The sequence below is a fragment of the Pelmatolapia mariae genome, linkage group LG8, assembly GCF_036321145.2.
Source record: "Pelmatolapia mariae isolate MD_Pm_ZW linkage group LG8, Pm_UMD_F_2, whole genome shotgun sequence".
Taxonomy (NCBI): Eukaryota; Metazoa; Chordata; class Actinopteri; order Cichliformes; family Cichlidae; genus Pelmatolapia; species Pelmatolapia mariae.
Genome location: NC_086234.1, coordinates 16814724 through 16836174, shown reverse-complemented (window position 1 = coordinate 16836174; position 21451 = coordinate 16814724). Strand labels below are relative to the sequence as shown.

Genomic DNA, 21451 nt, shown 5'->3' with positions numbered 1-21451 from the left:
TATATTATTGCTCAGGATGTCGGATGTTGCCTATGTTAATAAAAACAAAATGTATACAGTTTTATATGCAAGGCAAGATGGTGAACAAACAATCCAGTTGGACTTCCACTAGGCTACTTAATAATGTAATGGTGCATGGTATTGATGTGGGTATGGAATAAGACTGGGTTGACTATTAAAACCACACCACTTTAAAAAATGAATGTATAAAACCTGTCATGAAAGTGAAACAGAGTGATTCCTATGTTGTGGGTGGTTGCTCACCATCCTATGTACTCATATTTTATCTTCATGCTGCACAGGGTAAGTGCCACAAGATGGGCACAACAGACTTCAGTCTTGCTAGTAGTGGTGAACTTGATTAGGTGATGTGCAAAAAGAACATACAGTTTTTTCTTGCTGAGGACTTCTCTGCACCCACACAACCACAAATATAAAATGTAATTGCGTTATGAGCTTTATCCACAAAAAATGTACAACTTTCAAGCAAGAAATTGTTACATCTAAGTTCTTGTGGGTTACTTATACACAGCAGTCATGTCTGCATAAGCCTGAGTGAGAGCAGGAAAACAAAGACTATAATTTGCAGATCAAATAAAAGGAAGACATAAACAAGGGGTCGGTGTCTGTAGTTAAGACTTTCTGTACACACCACTGAGGTTAACTGGTTATAGTTTTCATATGTCCACAAGTCCACAATGGCCTGTTTTGGTCTAGGTAATGTAAATTTTGTCAACCTATCCACAAACCTATCTGAAACCCTACGCCTTAGCTTACACCATAATCTATCGTGCTGTTTGCTAGAAATGTAACCACACAAAGTGCAGACACAGCATGTAATGACTATTACTGGCACTTTCAGTACCGTCATTTCCTCCTATGCATTCCTCCTTCAAATTGACAGGAAGAGAATAGATCTAATGGAAAAAAATACTTGCTGTGTGCATTTGGAAGCAGTGCTCTAATTTTGTCCTGGGTTAAAAATGCAGCACACCTGTTTCTTTACACTGCTGCACTTTCACCCTGTGACCTCCCACAATGGAAGTCGCAAAACCAGTTTCAAGTCCAAATCGTGACAGTTTTTACCACCATTTTAAGAATAATCCTGCACAGAAGCTCAGAGATGTACAAATACACAGAGTGAGATGTTGCATCTGTTTAGGAGCTTGAGTTTGTGGGAAGAAATTTGCAAAACAACACTTGACACTTAACAAAGTCTTGGTTTCTGGTTTTAACTTTTTATGCTCCCTATTAGCAGGTTTTTTCCACTATTGACTAAATGGCGACACCTATCGTTTAGGACAATACTGCAGTGGCTTCTTGCACCTTGGATGACAGCATCTGTGTGACGACAGCGAGGCTTTGAGCGAAGCGACCACTGCAGAGGGTATATTTGAAGCTCCGGGCTGTTTTCTTGAAACAGAAGAAATGGTTGCTGAGATACCCAGAAACAAACAAATCATCGTATCATTGAGCATGTCTTGATAATGATTCTTAATTATAGAAGTTCTGACAAGCTGGGAATGGGTGTTGTTTTAATAATCACACACAAACCATAAAAGCCTTTATAAAGCTGACTTTTTTTTTTTCTACCTTGTATTCAAATCATAAACATATGTTCCTCATACTTCAGCTTCAAAGGTTTTTGCTGATGTCATGGTCACATATTGAATAAGAGCATAAATGAGACAAAAGCAAAATGTTCACAATAGTTAAATAATTTAATTCCTTCGATCAGCTGGCCCAGACTCACATGCCCCTCCTCTTTACTCAATCTTCCAGCCTGATGAAAGCAGCAAGTGTGTCAAGCTGAGAAAGAAGCTAAAACACAAAGTTCAGTCACAAAGAGTTGGATGTGAGCACAGGTTCAAGACAAACAAGGATTTGGGACACATTAATCACACTTTCAGTTCTTGCTTTTGTTTCCTCCTCATGCAAAGTACAGCAGAAAAATACTGACTGACTACTTCAGCTCAGTGACGCAGATCCCCTCTGGATCAGAAATTAACCCTCGACTGATGTGCGTGTTAAGACCAATTAAAGTGCAAAGTCAAACAATTTAAACTCCTAATCAAGTTAATGACTGTTAAGAGGGGGGATTGAACAGATAACACCTTTTCTTCTCTTCAGACATCAAGCGCTTGTTCTGGTTAAATATTATCAGAGGAGCTGACTGAAGAGACAGGGGGGTTTGTACAGAGGGGCATAAAAGAACCTCCTTTTCTCCACAAAATGCATCGGCACCCTAACCCTTCCACAGACAGAAAAGAGTTGTAGTCTCGCCTGAGTGTTTGCCCACATAAACTCAGTGGGATTACTCACTCTGTTTGTTCGTGGCAACACTGCACCAATGTAAAGTAGCCCCGAAACCTTGGCCTGAGGCCCGTCTGAATTTTAAGTGACCAGTTTCCCCACTTGTGCGTCCCTGCACATCTCCCTCCTTTTTTCCTCTCTCCCGTTTCCACCCTGTTGCTCTTCAGGCCTTGCTTGCTTCTGGAGGAACGTACACATATCAAGGGCCTCCTTTCACTCCCGAGGCCCAGGAACGATATTTCTTATTTCCCCGACTTGCAGGACAATCCCGCCCACTGTCACCTCGTAGCTCTATATAAGACAGGGAAAAGGACCTGATGATAAGAAGTCGGTCTCAAGACAAGCCCAGCCATGCAGTGTAAAGTCCTCGCCTATGTTGTCCTCCTGACTCTGATAAAGCATGGTGAGTATTATGGATGTTTACAGAGGCGGCACTGATCTTACTCTGGCTGATGACAAGGTATGAGGTGGGCTACCTCAGGTGGGCTATATGTGAATCTTTTAGTATGGATGGTGCATATTAAAGACCTTAAGTGTTAGACATTGTGAGCATCCACCTGACCTTTATGTTGTGTTGATTCCTGGGTTAAGTCACAGTGTATGTAACAGAGCGATATGACAGTATGTGAAGTGAGACATGAGTGATTTTTAATATTCATGTAGCTTTTGTTGTTTTCTTTATAGGCCAGTGTGGCCAGTGCTGCCTAATGCGGCTGTTGGGTTTATAATGTCTGGTGAAGTTCAGCCGCTTATTAAGTGGGAATGGCACAGTATTAACAGCCCATCAGACACAATGCATCACAGCTTAACTTCTAGAAAATATGTAATATAAACCTGGTAATGCAGTATAAGTCTCTGACCACCATGTGGAACTTAAAGTGACATCAGTGAGTATAAACGAAAAATAACCTCTTCCTCTTTGGTGCATCAGCACGATGTTTGCTATTAACTGATTCGAGGTGCTTTTCAAAAATAGGCTGTCAAAAGCCACAACAGCACAGTTTGACCTCCATTCTTAGGTTTCTTGTTAATCTGCTTTGATCGGCCCATCATTTAGCGAGAAGCATAAATAAGCGCTTCACGCTGAAGGACATTTTTCCACTGCTTTGTGTTACACCTGCCAAGAAGTGTTTATTGTACTAGTTACTAATTAAGCTGATTGGACGGCAGGACCTGTCTTAAAGGGCTTGTATTTGCACTGAATCAATAAAGTGTAGTCAGATTACTGATTTACTCTCAGGGATGAAAAGAAAGAATGCATTCACTGTTCATTCAATTTAAGTCAACAAACTGGAGCTATTTGCTTTTACGGTTTTACTTTGTTCTCGCTGCTTTCTAATGACATTTATTACATAATTAAGTCAAACACATTACAAAGACAATTTTGTATCTTCCACATGTTTGTGCCCTGGGTTATTTTTGTTTTTAAAAGAACTCAAATGGTTCTGTTTTGCAGCAGCAAAAACAGGAAAATGCCATAAGGTCATCTAACTGGTTCGTCAGTCAGTTTCGCGGCAACGTTTCCACTTGTAAGAGGAAGATTGTGATATTTCTTCTTTCTAAAGAAGAAGTTGTTTCACAAATGTTACACGACAAGAGTTAAACAAAAAAACAACCCAATAACTCAAGAAGTCATGACACTTCTTACCAAGTGCACTGGAAACATTTATTGAATATGTAACAACCTTTTATCATGACATAGGGGGTTTGTTGAAATGCAGACCCCACCACACAAAAAAGGGCACATTGCATCTTACAAGCCTGCATGTGTTGCAGTAAGGAGCCTTAATGAGTTCTGTTTTGTTTTTTCCATTCATCTCTTTCTACTTTCAGTGTCTTTGAGTGAAATTCAGGCCAGTCCAAATACAAACGCAACCCTCCCCTGCAACGTGACGCTCTCTGCTGAGGGGGACAACATAAACCAGTCTCTGATCGCAGTCAGCTGGATAAAAAATGGCTCTGAAATCGCCTCGTTTGGAAAAGCAGCAACGCAAATAAAGGAAGGCTTCAGCTGGGACAACGCTGACTTCGTCAATGGGGACTTCTCGCTGGTCGTCCTCAAAGCCAGTCTTGACCTGCAGGGGATGTATGAATGCACCATCAGCTACAACTTTACTATTCTGCACTATAGTAACGTTACATTTAGTATCGTCGGTACGTCTTGGTTCTGTTCTCGTGGTTTTGATTCCTTTTTCTCACCTATGATCACATCTGAATCTAAAAATTAAGCTCAATTCCATTTCTTCTTCTCCCCTCACCCCCTTCAGTATCTCCCACTCTCTCAGTTCCTCATCAGTGGGTGGTGCTGGAAACTAAGACCCAGCTTAAATGCCATGCAGACAGTTTCTACCCTCCTCCTGTCTCGTTTTCCTGGACCAGAGCGGGGGAAGTGATTCAACCTCCCTACCAGGTTGAAGGTGAACTGACCCCAGATGGGTACTACAGGGCTGTGGGCAACCTGACCTTCTACCCTTCCCATGAGGACCAGAATGTGACATTTGGCTGCAAAGTCTCACACAGTGGAAACTATCAGGAGCTGGATTTTCAGCTCAATATCACCCGTGAGTCACTGAGAGTCACTGTTTCCATATTAGTGGCCTTAATGCCTCATGACCTGTCACAGTACTTCTAATATTACATCCTCTATCACTCCATAACGTCACTTCTGTTCTTTAAATCCTTTAATCTGATGAAGCCCGTGACAAAGCCACAAGCTTTTTTAAAAATACTTTCGTTGCCCTTCTTCAGGTCCTTCCACTCTTAGGCTTTCTGTCCTGCCGACAACCTCCAAAAACTCTCCTCTTACTCTTTACTGTGACGTGGAGAGTTTCTACCCAGAGGAAGTGTCTGTGTCCTGGTATCAAAATGGCACAACCCTCCCTGACCTGCCTGTCACTGAGCAGAAACCAGATGGGAGTTACAGAACCAGACGCTACTATACTTTAAGCCCCGAGCAGAGGGCACAGCGTGGCAAGGTGGAGTGTGCCGTGAACCAGCCTGGTTTAGTGAATCCTGTCAGTAGCTCAGCATACCTGGACAAGCTGGATCCTCAGAGTATGACCCAGTTTTTGATTGTGCAATTCACAAAATTATAATGAAGTAACACAATGCTTTGACTAAAAAAAGGTACCAGAGAAACAACTCTGGCTGCCTAAGAAAAGGATTGCTTGGATTATTTTCTTACTGCCGGTCCTTCTTTGAATCATCTGATAAATTTCTCTCTCTGCTTCCTCTTAGATGAGGCCCCAGTACTGAATAACTCGGCCAAAGCAGCCGTGGCAATGATGTGCATCTCTATTGTGCTGGTCTTCCTGCTTTGCTTTGGCTTTTCTTGGAGGAGAAGAGATGGTGAGTCAGAGCTCACCATGCAGCAACTGCAGCAGGAGATTTGTGATACTCAAGGGATTGAAGAAATGAGGCAAAGTCTATTTTTGTCCTTTGTGACTAAGAAGGAGGAACTAAGTTTGTACAAAACGTTTTTAGAGAGGAAGAAGTTGTAGTTTTTTTAATCTCGGAAAATACACGTACTCGAGAAAAGCCTTAAAAAAATTCTGAATAATAAGAGCGTGACTTCACGTTTGTCATTGGCTCCCACTGTAGTTTTAAGCTTCATCCTTATAGAAAAGCTAAAATCATTACAACACAACAGCGCCCCCTTTTGAATTCTGATCTTTATCAAAAGAGGTCCACCGACACCAAAGAGTTGAATCTGTTCATCTGAATGCTGTGTTTTCACCACTCATCCAAATTTCTGGGATTTCCTTACCCGAATGATTGTGCTTGCATGAAGACATTTTAGTCCACTGATGTTCACTATGGCATTATTCACCATACTTCAAGTGTGGAGCTGTGGATAATGAATTTAAAGGCATATTTGTATGTGAATATATCACCTTATCTCTCTCTCTCTCTCAGTGTCTCTTATTTTATAATTCCTTGTGACCCTGCTCAGAGAAACAGAAATCTCTCAGCGTGTCAGGGATCATCCTCCCTCCCCGAGTGATAGTAGGTCAAAAGGGGAGGGTGTCGCTGAGCATTGAAGGCAGGAGGGTGGACCGGGTGCAGACCGCATGGTTTCTCAATGACACCCCTATTTTTGACAACTCCTTCGCAGGTAGGATGCGTCGCATTCTCCTTTTTTTTCTGTGTTCCAGCTGTTAAACTCATTGTTTGAATGAAGGAATTAATTTACACATATTTAAAGCACAGCAGAATCAATCTTTAAAGCTATTTTTGGTGATGGAAGCTGGTTGTTTAGGGAACAGGGGAAATGAAATGCAAGTGTTGGTGCTACACATGTTGGCTTTTTCTCGCAAACACCCTTTAACGTGCTCTGTTTCCCCCTCTTTAACACGTTGATTCTGCTAACAATTGACCACCTGACACTCACAGGGACTTCCAAAGCTAACTTTAACTGCCTCTGTAACCCCCTAATCACCATCCATCTACCCTATGGTCTAACTCTCACGTCCCCAGTGTCAGAGAAAGGTCCTCTGCTGCCCTCCAGAGGTGAAATTGGTTACTACAAACTGCACACTCAGGGTCCGCTGCACTCCTCCAAAAACGGCACTCAACAGCTGATCTCCTCGCTCACCTTCATCCCCAAGATTTCAGTCCACAAGGGCGCTGTGTTTAAGTGCCAGGTGTCCTACATAGGCAAGGACAAGATCATGGAGGAGAGGGTGTCGGAGAAGTTCACTGTTCTGTGTAAGAACATGTTTTTTTTCTATTATTCAGTTTATTTTTGCAATTCCTGCAGCTGAATCTTTTGTATGTTTTGTTGCCCAGCTCCTCCTGAGGTGTCAGAAATACAGCTGGCAGAAACACAAAAAGACTCGGGTAATTCAAGAAGATTATCCTTTTCTACTGCATATTTAAAGTTAACCTGTTTGTCCATTGATGACATTTCCATCTTCCAGATGTCATCAGCCTGACAGTCCGAGCGTCCCATTTCCATCCAGACGTCATCACTTTCCGCTGGTTCTGCCAGGGCGGTGAGCTCAGCCCCGTGGCGTCTCAGGCCTCGTCCTCCCCTCGGCCAAATTCGGAGGGATTCTTTTCAGCCTACAGCCAGTGTAAACTTCCCCGCGCTGAACTGGAGAAAGGAGCAACTAAAGTGTGGGTTAGCGTCCACCACATTGCCCTGAAGCAGCCCATCACCCGGGAGACCAGAGGTAAGGATGAGGGATGAGAAGGGATTGGGGGAAATGTTGAAAAATCAAAGATGCATTTTTTTATTTTGATCCAAACAGGATTCATCAGGAGGCCGTGCGTGTCTGAAATTGTCAGCTCCACCGTTTCCCAAGATCAAACTCTGGGATGTGAAATCACAGATTTCTACCCTCCGAACATTTCAGTGACTTGGCTCAGATTCAGGGAGGGAGAGCAAGATGATGGAGAGGAGGAGGTGATAGAGGGAGGAGAGATATGGGGCCCCATACAGACTGAATCCAGACGCTACAGGGCGACAGCCACTCTGAAGAGAAGGGCAACAAATCAGGAGAAAATTGACAAAAGAGGAGGGATTATTTGTAGAGTCAGGCACTGTTCCCTACAGGATCCTGTTGAGAAACACTGGAGAAATGCTGACATTGGTAGGACTGACTGACGCACTTTTACCTGCTTTTTAAACTGCATGATTAAAATCTCGAGGACGTTCCAACGGTAACTCTCTGTATCCCTTGTTCCTCAGTCGCTCCATCCATCCCTCCATCAATCTCAGTCTGCTGGAGCAGCGAAGGCGTTGGTGTGTTCTCCCTCTTGTTGAAGGGAGGTCACCCAAAGGCCAAGTTACAGTGGTCAGCAGGAGGACCCACGCTCTTGCCACTGGTGTCCAATGAGACGGAGGAGGTCGGAGATGACAGAGGAAGAGAAATGAAAAGCGTGTGTGCCATGGAGATGTCCACAAGCCTGCCGAGTCAGACAAACGAACCGCTGAAGAGACGAACAAATGGATATGCAATAAGTACTGAGATACACAAATATCTACATGTAAAAAGAGATAGATAGATAGATAGATAGATAGATAGATAGATAGATAGATAGATAGATAGATAGATAGATAGATAGATAGATAGATAGATAGATAGATAGATAGATAGGACAAATTCAGTTGTAACCTTTGTTAGAGTCAAAGATGGTATAAAATACGGACGGAACCCACTGGTTTCTGATGGTTTTGAGTTTAAAACTACACCCACACTGGCTAATGATTTGGGACTGACAGCTCATTAGACAATGGGCTTTTCATATCATAGATAATCCTCCATATTGTGACCAAAATATACGAAACAGACTCAATTTTATTCTTTTTGCCATGCAACTGTCGCCATCTGCTGGCCGTCGGATAGAATGCAGTTTACATACACCTGGAAAGCTGAAAGTCTGAATGCTTTCTACTGTCTGTGGTCTTGTAGACTAAACGTGGAATGCTATCCCCTAGGATTATTTTTAAAGGAAAATAAACACTTAAGTAAATCTTTCTTTGGTGTGCATTAAAATGTCCACTTTCATTTTACAAGCGAGGGTGATTGTAAGAGAGCAAAAACATACAGCTCTGTATGTGTTTTTTGAACTTTCATCACTTTTCAGAAACAAAAGCGGCAGTCACAGACCCCGACATCGAAGGAATACAGTACATCGACGAAAACGTGGATGAGGAGAATAACACCATAGACAGGGACGAGGACTCGACGTCAGACGTGGACGAGGACGGCGAGAAGGACGGAGAGGACGACCCGAGCGCGCTGCACATCAATAAGGTCAACTTGAGCAGGGTTCTCAAAGAAAACGAGAGGGCACGTCTGAGAGTCTGCGTGGAGATCACGCACCCTGCTCTCAAGCTTCCTGTTTACCGGACATGGACAGGTGAACACTTAAGCCCTCCTCCTCTTGAAGTAACCCCAGTAAGGCCAGAAAATCACTTATCGAGTACTTGCTGTTATCTATCCGTGCAGGAAGAGGCTAATTCGATCACATGGAGTAGGGGAGAGTTTTTCTCATGTTTTGCTCTTTTCCTCTTCCAGAGCCCAATGAGGAGAATTCATCTACTGCATGAAAGTCCTGCACCAGTGTATTTCTATTATAATGTATCTAATATTTATCCCCTCAGGAAATATGAACTATTACTGATGTTTTTAGCATATCCAACAGTTTATGATGTGATCATGCATTTATTTATATTCTTAGTCTATTCTTACTCTGACATCCTTTTATTTTTTCCTTCCTGCTTATTTTTACAAATATTAATATTTTTTTTACAAATAATGTTACAACAGTAATTGATTGGCTTTAATCTGCGTTTTGAAATAAAAGCTAAATACTCTAGTCTTTCAAGGCTCTCGTGATAATGAGTTATTAGAAAAGGTTACTGCAGCAAGCCTTGTATGCACAGGAGATATCGGTTGTTGGTCAACCGACGTATCGGAAATTACTTCTCGTTTTAAAAGGCACTTCTGCTTTTGACGCTGGGGTCTTCTTTTTTGTTTTTTTACTCTCCACTCTTGACCACAGGAGCACCGCCTCCGCAGTGCTGCGAGGAGGAGGTGTTGTGCGGTTGAGCCCAATAAATATAACTTCTTAGTTCTTTAGCTTGCAGCTTCTGCCTTTCAGTTCATAGAGCAGCTACTTCTGCTGCAGATATGTTAACAACCTCCCCGTAGCTACTGCAACGCACCGTTTCAGTTCTTTGATTGTAAAAATAACGGTTATCTTACTTCCACCTCTTCCATGTTGTGGAAATTGCATATTATTTCCTACATATAAAAACATAAACAGCTGCTTAACTACCATGAGAAATTGTTCTATATAAAAATAACAAAGCCCTAAAATTTGCCCCAGAGTTACAAACCAAATAAAAAGTGAGAATAATTGTGACTTTGTGAGCATTTGATTCGATGGTGACAGTATGAAGGGCTAAAAACATTTTCACTAAGAGATATCTGCTTAATAATGGAACTTAGAGGCGAGTCACGTCCCATGGGTCAATGACGTCACTGGAAATAAGGTATTTTTTAAGAAGCTAAAATCAGATGAAACCAAATTTGGGACATGCTCTTTTTTAATGCCATACATCCTTGCCCAATGTGACTCATTCGTGCTCAGTTGACCTGACTCTACAGTGTGTCATGAGCCGGGGGGGGGGGCTGGTGGTTTGGAACAGGCCACCTACACACCCCCAGATGTCTTTTTGTTGGTTTTTTAAGACTTGCAGCGATCAGCTGACTCATGTCGCATCAGCTGGAGCTATTTCTGTATTTCTGAGACTTTGCGCAGCTCTCTATGTACCCATAAAAGGCATTGTATTATTATCCTTCATATGCAGCAGCACTCAGCAACAACTGGCTGGTGAAGTCACCCATTTATGATGCACAAAAAGAAGATTCATAAAGTCAAGAAGCTATCTTCAGAAATATTTTATTGCTCGTGCATATGCCTTTTCATTTATTTTTTTTAACTTGTGAAAATAATGACTCTGTCTTGGTTTATGGGTCTCTTTGAATGGTTTCTAATTCAGTCAAAAAGTCTTCTCTGTGTTCCATTTCATTAATGTATTCATGCAAACAATAAAGATGTGCTTATTTATGTGGCGGTCTCAGTCATTTAATCATGAATGCGTGTTCTCAGGTGGATCCTGGCAGCGCCGTTTCAGAGCAGCGCTTCGGTATCTGTCACAAAGTTCTACGAAGGTTTTTTTTTCCTGTGGCTATGCTCATTATTCACATCCGCAAAGTCTGCAACACGTCTGCTTGTGTTAACGTGTGAATGTGTGTGTTAATCTGTCTCTTCCTCATTATCATACCCCGGACATATGTCAGTTCTAGGGGGAGGAAGTGAACGGCCACTAACAGCTGATGTGTTTCCATCCTGGACGCGCTTGGCTGCAACTTTCTGTTGACTTTCTGCCTGGTTGCAAAGACCGCTCAGGGGGGAAAAACTAAAGTGACACGGTGCTTTGGTTTGTCCATGTTTTTTTTTTTTTTTAATAACGAGAACGTCACGTCAGATGGTCAGAGAGTGACCGAGGAGGAAGCGTGAAGATGGACCCTGAAAGTCCCGTGTCCCGCATGGAGAGAACTTTGTGGACAGTCTGGGTGAGAAGCCGTCATCATTTCAATCCAAACCTGTAACAAAGGAAAGATTTGGGTTTTAAACTTTTAAGTCCGTCAAACGTGGATGTAAATAGTCTCTCTTCCTGTGTGTCAGTGGGTCTCTCTCTCTCCCCACATATCCGGCTACGTTATAGCAAAGTCTCTGCTTACCCCCTCCCTTTTTCGGGGAGAGGGAGAGAGAGAGAGAGAGAGGGAGGGAGAGAGGGGATGTCTGTGAATCACTGGCACGTTCACGTCCAAGACAAAGAAGTTTTCTCCATGAATTCTCCAAAGTAATTCTTCAAAAGTAAAAACATTAAGTGCATTGATTTTAACTGTGCAAATCAAAGCTTAACCCAGTTCAAAGATATCTTTTGTCCACCTGTTGGAACAGCTTCTCTGTTTTAGACAGACGCATTTATTAACTGCTGAAACCTTTTCTCCTTCAAAGTGCGCATTAACCTGCTGGATGCTGACTGAGAGATTATTGAGATCTGATTGGTCTGTTGGTCATCAGCTGGAGACAGTCTGTAGTTCTTTCTGAGAACTGATCCTTGTGATATGTGCGCTCCTTGCAGTTGCAGCATTAGTGAGATTCCTCACAATGCATCCCGAAGCGCAGTGACTGTTTGAGACTGTTATTACACAGGAGACAGTCTGACAAACAGGAAACGCAGGTGTACCATTTACTGGGTTTAAATTTCAGAGTCCTGCTGTTATTGTTGTTCACTTCTGCTTAGGGTGCACTGATTTATGTTTCCTGTTTTGGGATTTTGTTTGTTTGGGTTTGTTGTTGTTTTTTTCATCTATCACAGCCATAGACTTTGGAATGATCTGTCTGCCCATGTTAGGATGTCCCACTGGTTGCCTGTTTTTTAAAACACATGTTAAAACAATTTATACTACTTGGCTTTTAACCCAGAATGATAGTGCTGTGTTCTTACCTTGTATTCATCACTGTTTTTATTGTTTTATTGCTGTGTGATGCTTTGCTGCTTCATACAGCACTTCATGAAACTCTGTTTGTTTTTTAACTGCCCTTTAGATTAAAATATAATTGGATTGGATGTTTAATTATTTCACATATCTTGTAGTGATGAACCCACATCAACCAACTACAGTTCCCATGACATCTACAAAAAAATTCAGCTCCTTTCATCTCTTTATTTTGGACTCACATCTGCTTTTAAACCACTCTCGCTTCTCTCATCAACCTGCTTTTCAGACGTGGCAGGTAGTTATTGTCACAGTTTAGTCGCCTGACAGCTGGTCTCAATAGCCAGTGTGACACTTGGTGATATACACTGAAAATAAACAGATTCAGATGTTTTAAAGCCTGTTTCACCAGTTCGAGCAGGTGACCCATATTGTGGAGGCTCGAGTCTCCTTTCTAGGTGCTTGGGTTTGAGTCTGCTTACTCACACTCCTTCTTCCCACTTCTGAGTCTATTGTGTGCACTTCTGTGTCCAATAAAGGACAAGATGCCCACAAACAAATCTTAATACAATCAAACTTTGTCCTAGCTGCTTGATAACAAGCGACACTGGCTACTTGCTGGTGAACACACTGTTCACCAGCAAGTAGTTGGTGAACAGTGTGCACCAGCTACAACATACAAATATGGGAAAGTTGGAGATAAAAGAAACGGCTAAACAAAAGAAAATATCCAACTTGAGATCATCAAAAAAACATAAGTTGAAATAAATGCAGATGTTTCTCAGTGTAAACTAAATGCCATATGTTTGCCATGTTGTATTTATAAAATGTTTGTGTTTTGGTTAATCCTGTAAAGAATGGACCATGATTTTTATTTTTATTTTTTAACAGAAGTGTTTGTTGGACATCTAAACAAATGAAACAAAAATAATACAAATAATTCTTATTCTCATTTTTATGCAATTCCTTCATTTATTTATTTATTTGTTTGTTTGTTTGGTTTTATTTTGGGGGGGGGGCACTGACAGGGTTAAAGTCTATTACATTGAATTTTTTTTTTTTTACTTTACTACATCAGCAGTTAATGTAACTTATAATCAATGAAGTCGGGATTCCATGGGTTCAGGTTCTTCCTGTTCATGGCTGTGTTTTGAGCATGGGAGTATTGTGGTGCTGAAACAGGAAAAGACTTCCACGAAGTTTCTGCAAAGCTGGAAAGAAACTATTGTGTAAATAGTCTTGAATGCAGTGACACTAAGAGTCTTTAAATGCTACTTGTGCATCTTTAAAAAAAAAAAAAACATGGGATATACAAACTGCCTGGAATGACTGAAAATAAATCAACGCGGGGAAAACAAATATATTCACACTTTTGTTGGATTTTACTGATGCTGCAAATTAAAGTGTTACATAATGCAAATTTATTTTTCTTTCCTTTTTTTTCTCAGTACTACATAACTGGAGCTGTAAACAGATTCATCAGGCCACAGCCCGCTGACACTGTCAACAATGACCCAAACACAAATCAGGAATCTGCAGCTGAAATCAAGCACCCTTCCTCTGACTCAGCAGAGGGTGACAGTAGCAGAGGAGGTGTCGAGGAGGAGCAGCTTGTCGCAACATCCTCTCTGCTGAGCTCGTCTCGCCCCGTTGTCGAATGGGAACTTTGCACCACAGAAATCGACTTAGGGGTTGATGAAGAAAACATGCAGTACAAAACCCAGCTGAGAAAAGTCGACGAGAGCAAAGAGGATGGTGAGGGCAAGAGAGAGGAACAGCGCGGCAAGACAGGAAATGATCATTCAAATGGTTCAAGAGCAAAAGAAGACGAACGAGAGACGATGGAGATCGAAAAAATGCACACTTGTGCAGGACTTGCAGGGCCTGGAAATGATGAACATGAACATGCCGCTTCTGGACCACAACATTTTTCCGAGGTTGCAATATGCCAAGAAACAACTGAGGAGGAAACTGATGCTGAGAATGCAACGGTGAGATTAGGGTTGCCTGGTGATCATCCAACAAAGGAGGAAAAAATAAAAGAAACCCAAGTAAAAGAAGAAAAGGATCAAACGCATGATAAAGAGAAGGAAGACCTTGAAGCAGAAGACACTGAGAGAAAAGAAGAAGATGATGATAAACTGCGCAGTGAAGATGAGCGAGAGTTAAAAGCAGAAAACGCTGAGGTAAAAGCATGCATAGCTGCAGGTATAAGTCCAGATGATATGGATCACATGCAGAAAGGAGAGGGAGAGGTACAGGAGCATGATGCAGTGTCATTGGATGATCATTCAGGAAGGGAGGAACTTGTTAAAGAAACCCGACTGAAGGAAGAAAATGCTAAAGCAGATCATGAAGAGGAACAAGATTCAGAAGCAGAAGCCACTGAAGTAACAGAGGAATATAATAACATGCACTGTGATGATGACAATTTGGTAGCAGAAAACAACGCGTTCAAAGTATGCATGACAAAAAGTCCAAAAGAGGAGGATTACGTACACGAAGGGGAAGGAGAGGTACAAAAGATTGATGTGGTGACACCAGATCATCATCCAAGAGAGGACCAAATTATCAAAGACACACAAATAAAGGAAGAAGATGATACACTTCACAATGAAGAAGAGCAAGATTTAGAAGCAGACACAGAGATAAACGTGTGCAGTATCAAAGATATAAGTTCAGAAGATGAGGCTCATACGTACGAAGGAGAGGCAGAGGTACAGAAGAATGATGCAGTGACACTGGATGATCATCCAAAAGAGGATAAAATTACTGAAGAAACTCAATTAGGAGAAGAAGATGATAAAATGCAGCATGAAGATGAACAAGATTTAGAAGCAGAAGACACTGAGATAAAAGTGTGCATAACTACAGATATTAGTCCAGTACTGGATGATCACAAGCAGGAAACAGAAGCAGATTTACAGAAAACTGATACAGCGACACTGGATGATCATCCAAGAGAGGATGAAACCAAAGACACTCAATTAGATGAAGAAGATGATAAACTGCAGCATGAAGATGAACAAGATTTGGAAGCAGAAGACACTGAGATAAAAGTGTGCATTAGCACAACTTTAAGTCTAAATGATGATGATAATGGTCACCTGCAGGAAATAGAGTCTGAAGTACAGAACAATGATGCAGTGACACTGGATGATCATCCAAGAGAGGATAAAATTACTGAAGAAACTCAATTAGAAGAAGAAGATGATAAAATGCAGCATGAAGATGAAAAAGATTTGGAAGCAGAAGACACTGAGATAAAAGCGTGCATTAGCACAAGTTTAAGCCTAAATGATTATGATAATGATCACCTGCAGGAAATAGAGTCTGAAGTACAGAAGAATGATGCAGTGACACTAGATGAACATCCAAGAGAGGATGAAACCAAAGAAACCCAGTTAGAGGAAGAAGATGATAAACTGCAGCATGAAGATGAACAAGATTTAGAAGCAGAAGACACTGAAGTACCAGAAGAAGATGAAAAAACAAACTATGAAGATGAACAGCATTTAGGAGCAGAGGGCACTGAGGTCCAACTGTGCAAAACTACAGATATAAGTTCCGTACTGAATGATCACAAGCAGGAAACAGAGGCTGAGTTACAGAAAACTGATACAGCGACACTGGATGATCATCCAATAGAAGATGAATTGTTCAAAGAAAACAACTTAAAGGAAGAAGATGAAAAAATAGATCATGCAGATGAACGAGATTTGGAAGCAGAAGACACTGAGATAAAAGTGTGCATTAGCATCAGTTTAAGTCCCGATGATGATGATAACCATCGCCTGCAGGAAATAGAGTCTGAAGTACAGAAGAATGATGCAGTGACACTAGATGAACATACAAGAGAGGATGAAATTACTAAAGAAACCCAGTTAGAGGAAGAAGATGATAAAATGCAGCATGAAGATGAACAAGATTTAGAAGCAGAAGACACTGAAGTACCAGAAGAAGATGGTAAAACAAACTATGAAGATAAACAGCATTTAGGAGCAGAGGGCACTGAGGTGGAACTGTGCATAACTACAGATATAAGTTCCGTACTGGATGACCACAAGCAGGAAACAGAGGCTGAGTTACAGAAAACTTATACAGCAACACTGGATGAACATCCAAGAGATGAAAGCAGAGAAACTCAATTAGAGGAAGAATATGGTAAACTGCAGCATGAAGATGAACAAGATTTAGAGTCAGAAACCGTTGAGGCAGCAGAGGACAATGATAAAACCGACACTGAGGTGAAAGTGTGCACAGGTACAGATATAAGTCCAGAAGAGGAGGCAGAGGTACAGAAAAATGATGTAATGACACTGGAAGATCATCCAATGACAGATAACATTAAAGAAACTGAGGTAAAGGAAGAAGATGATAAAATGCAGCATGAAGATGAACAAGTTTTAGAATCAGAAGCCTGTGATGTTATGCTACAGCTGGACTCCGAAAATGTAATCAAGTCAGAGGAGAAAACAAGTCAAGTTGAAAATCAGCTCTCAGCTTTTGGAGATCAGCCAGATACATCAGTGGATACGTTCACTGTTATCACAAAATCTTATGAGATGACTCATAGCAGTGAAAATGATGAAGGTGAGAAAGAGAAGTGGGTTGAGACAGAGCGGCCTGCCGCCAACGAAACAACAGAAGTGCCAGATCTGGACGAGAACATCGGAACAGAAGCAGAAGACACTGAAGGAGAAAATCTTTTAACTGAATATGATTTATCTGGTAGAGAAGCTGCACTGAAGACTGCTTCACAGCTGCACACAGCTGGATTCACAGATAAATACGAGGAGGATATGAGAGTCCCAGGAGTGCAGACCAAAACTAGGCAGACCGGTGTGACAGTAACAGATATTTCAGCAGAAGAGAGACTCATTGACCAAGAAAAAGAGGAGAGCGTCTCCAGTGAATCCTACACCGGGGAATTTTACAACGAAATTATAGATTCAAGCACCTCAGTTACAGTAAAGCCCAAAGGCGAGACTACGCAGGAAACGGACGAAGAATTTAAAAACACTCTCCCGGGGATCAGTGAAGGCCAGTGTGCCGTGCTGCAGGAACTAAATACTCCAACATGTGAGGAAATTCAAGAGGGAGTTTCCAAATATAACAATGAGCTTCAGGGGGCCGATGAAAATATAACACAAAGGTTCCTGGAAGCAGGAGATTGTGAGGAAATCCCGGCAACTCAATTACCAGAAGAGGTGGAGAGCGGAGATCAGGAGAGCCTTGAAAACAGTGGCTACAGGACTGGAGCTGACTATTTACTGCTGAAGGAGTCCATGGAAGAGAAACAAGAAAGCAAAGAAGAGACTGAGACGAGCTTTGGTTTGTTTGTGGAGGAGCACGAAGGAACACCGGACCTTGAACTAGAGGCAGAGAGAAAAATTGTTGAAGGAGTAATTCAAGAATCGGGACTTGACAAAGAAGAAGGAAAATTACTGACAAGTTCAATGAAGACAGAGGTGACTGGAACACATGTTGGTTTAGTGGACGAGACTGAAAGGAGATCAGAAGGGCTGCATGATGGTGGCAGAGGATCTACAGGAGGTGAAACAAGAGAAGCGGTTGCAGCAGCAGAAGTGGTTGGATTCGTCATTCAGGAGTCAGTAGCAGCCATAAAGTTGGACCAAAGCATCAGCAGGCCGTTAAGTTTACAAGAAGACACGAGTGAGTATGGGTTTGTGAGACCCTTAGCTGAAACTGAGCCTATATCAGTTGATGATAGCTCTGTTGAAATGCGAGATAAAGCCATTGAAAGAGAAGGAAGGGGTTGTGAAGATGAAGAGGAGGAAGCAGAAGATGGAATCCAGACCTTAAATGAAATGGATCTACAGATAACTAAAGAAACAGCAGGTGAGCTAATCACAGAAAGAGGAGGAAAAGAGATTCCTCTGAATGCAGAATTGGAAATATCTCAACACTCTGAGACTCTGGAGATAAACAATCAGTCGCCACACAGAGCACTTGAGATAAGTGAGACACAAATAATAGTAGCTGAAACAGCTGACGAGCCCAGACCAGAGGATTTGCCAGTGATGTCATCAGAGGAAAAAGGTGGTTCAGTCAGTGGACATCAAGATGTGATTGATGAAGAAATCCTTGACTTGTGGATTGAGGCAGTGATGTCAGAGGACACTGATGAGATTAAACAAGAAGAGCCCAAGCCAGGGCAGCTATTGGACGCCAAAACAGACACTTTAAATAAAGAGCGAGGTGAAATATCAACAGAGAATGAGAAAGTGTCACTAGCAGAGGCCATTTGTAAGGAATCTGAGGCAGTAAGTGACACAGAAATGTCTTCATCAACTGTGGAATCTGGATTTTTGGACCAGTCTCTCAGCCAATCGTGTATTCAGAGTAGCGAGACTCAGCTGCTGGAATCAACGAGCACTGACTCACTCCAGGGGATCCATGACCTGGTGGCTAGCGTGTCCACAGACATCTTTGGTGTTATCGCACAGCCTCAAACTCAGGACTTACTGACAGAGGAATCAGCCGAGGCAGAGAAAGAATCGGTCGCTGATATAGAAGCTCAATCACATCTGAATCAGGAATCTCAAGAAAAAGCAGAAGAAAGAGCTGAAACATTAGAGACTGAAAGTGGATCACAGAAAGCGTATGAGGATGTTGAAGAAGCAGATGTAACAACAATGACAACACAGAGCGCTCCTTCGCATGACAAGAAGGTAGAAGCTGAGGAGGAGCATCTTGAGGTAACTGCGTCTGATTCTTCAGATGAACTCAAACCCGCTGAGTCTGAAGAATCTGAAAGCGACTCACAAAGTGAACCTGAGAAGGACCCACTGAACTTGTCCTCACTGAATAGACCACAGCCTGCACATTCATCCTTATTCCCTGTGCTAAACGAGGCCCAGGTAGCCGAAGAGCCAACAATCGAATATGAGAATAAGGTATTGTTTCTATATGGCATAAAAAAATTTTTTGATTAAAATCAAACGATGTTCATAACAGACTTTTGGGGCATTACAGGTGGATGGCCCTGTGCTGGACTTTGCTGTGCAAAGGTCACGAATTGCTGTTAAGAACCCTCGTGTAAGGCCACCTAAAAATCCCCGCTCCCTGCTCCATATGCCCTCGGAGGAACCCACACCCACACCTACACCATCTTCACGTTTTCCGGTCAAACTCCCTGGAGGTGTGCCTTTAGGAGGCATAGGTATTGGAATAAAACTCCCTGGTAGGTCACTCATGATACATGAATCACAGTATCTTAGTCTTGATAGTCTATTAAGACTTTCTCTGGTCTTTATATCCTATTATTTTCACAACTTTCAAATAATTTCACACGTTTGTTTTTCTTAGGGCTCGGTGCTGGATTTCCTGTTTTAAAAAAGACACAGCGGGCAGTGAGAGACGAAAATACCCAAGAAACAGTGTCACAGGTACTGCTAAGAGTGTTTAAATACCTGTTTTTTTCCTCTTAAGTTAAGATATATATATGTATCATTAAAATGACGGAATTACCACAGGAACCTGAAACAAAGCCAGAGGAGAAGAACAACGATCCCCCACAGGAGGAGGAGGAGGCACCGAAGAAGCCTAAATGGATGCCACCAAAACATCCCGGGTAAGGATGGCAACAGGGGAAAAAAAAAACAGTCACCAGAAAAGAGACGTCCTGTTTCTGACTTTTTAAAAATGTATTTATTTATTTTTCTTCTGCGTCCACAGAGGATTTGGAAATCCCCTAATGGCAGAGCTAAAGACCAAACTGAAGAAAACACCAAAGGAGTGAGAAGCTCAATGGCTGCGTGCAAATACCTGAATGTAATATACATATGGTTTTATTTTTGTGTACCGAGAAATTGTTCTTTATGTCCCCTACTTGTTCAGTGTAATTTGTAAAATAAAGATAAACTTTCTTGCATGAAAACAGTGTTGATACAATTAATCTCAATTTAAAAAAAACAAAACAAAACAAAGAAACACGAGTTCCCTTGTATGAGCAGTCAGGAAAAAATTTCTTCTTCAAACCGTTCAACCTGAGTTGCCACTCTAATAAACTCATTTCTAACCCCTACTCTATTTCTTTTCCTAAATGTCTATTCAAACATGGTAGAACAGTTTGAATTGACATACCTATTATGCACAGTATAGAAAACTAAAGGGGAATCTAAAAAGAAACAGATCAGAGAGCTGCGCATAATGTTATAATGAATGCTGTTTTAAACCTCCTGGAGCAGTGGTGTCAAACATAATGTCTGGAAGCCAAAATCGCCACGACAAAGACTTCAATGCAGCCCACTGGATGACTTTTATTAAGTTGTACAACTTTTCCTACTGATAAAGAGCTTCCCCCGCAGTCATATATATTACACTAAAGTAATCAGGTGATACATTTAATCATTTAAATGACAGGGAAGTTCCTTATACTATAAAAATGTATGTGTTTTTACAGTGTGTCCATGGTTAAAAAGGAATTAAATGACAGAAGCAGTTAAATGCTATTATATGACCGCTAAATCATACAGACATTTCTGGGGGGGTTTTTTGGGGGGGGGGGGGTGGGTTCTATAATTTTACATATGTATTTCTTCTCGTTTAAGCCCAAATGCCCAAATAGTCATACTGGCACATTTCTTTCATTTGCTATAGCAGCATTTTTTCTATGATGTAGAAAAACTGAGACATACTGTTGAAATTGCATTCCTTTTTTACATTAAGATGGATTACATGTGTAGTCAACCTTATTTACACACTGATTGAAAGGAGCGTTTCACTGGCCCAGCCCACTTAAGCACACTTTAAGGTCACGAAATGTTTTCAAAACAACGTTAGATGGCACTGTAACGCTATCGTCTGTGCATGAACACTAATTCACGATTAAACACAGAAGAAGAATACTTGCGTTATGATTGGTGTAAATCATCCAATGAGCGTGAAGGAAACTGACATTTTGAACTAGAGAGGCGCTTCGTTGGTTAACAAGATAAAAGTTTCAGAGTTTATGCTGATACTTATTTTGTAGTATCCGTGTTTGTCTTATCAAACCAGAATCTCGTTGAGACTAAAACAGTTTCACATCTATAAACATCCGCTAAGAAGTTCGTGTTTACAGGTAAGCAGAGCTGGTTCCGTTCTTC

General features: G+C 41.6%; 1 protein-coding gene across 1 annotated transcript; it reads left to right on the top strand.

Moving 5' to 3' along the window:
• The first annotated feature begins 2664 nt into the window (after positions 1 to 2664).
• On the top strand, positions 2665 to 20220 carry si:ch211-180a12.2 (uncharacterized). The gene is given in 17 exon segments (XM_063482348.1): positions 2665 to 2716; positions 4147 to 4467; positions 4581 to 4874; positions 5062 to 5367; positions 5551 to 5661; positions 6266 to 6427; positions 6790 to 7020; positions 7194 to 7487; positions 7566 to 7907; positions 8905 to 9218; positions 10939 to 11000; positions 11318 to 11405; positions 13787 to 19258; positions 19338 to 19545; positions 19671 to 19750; positions 19838 to 19935; positions 20040 to 20220. Coding segments are annotated over 17 exon segments (8499 nt in total). The 3' UTR covers positions 20104 to 20220.
• The last annotated feature ends 1231 nt before the right edge of the window (positions 20221 to 21451 follow it).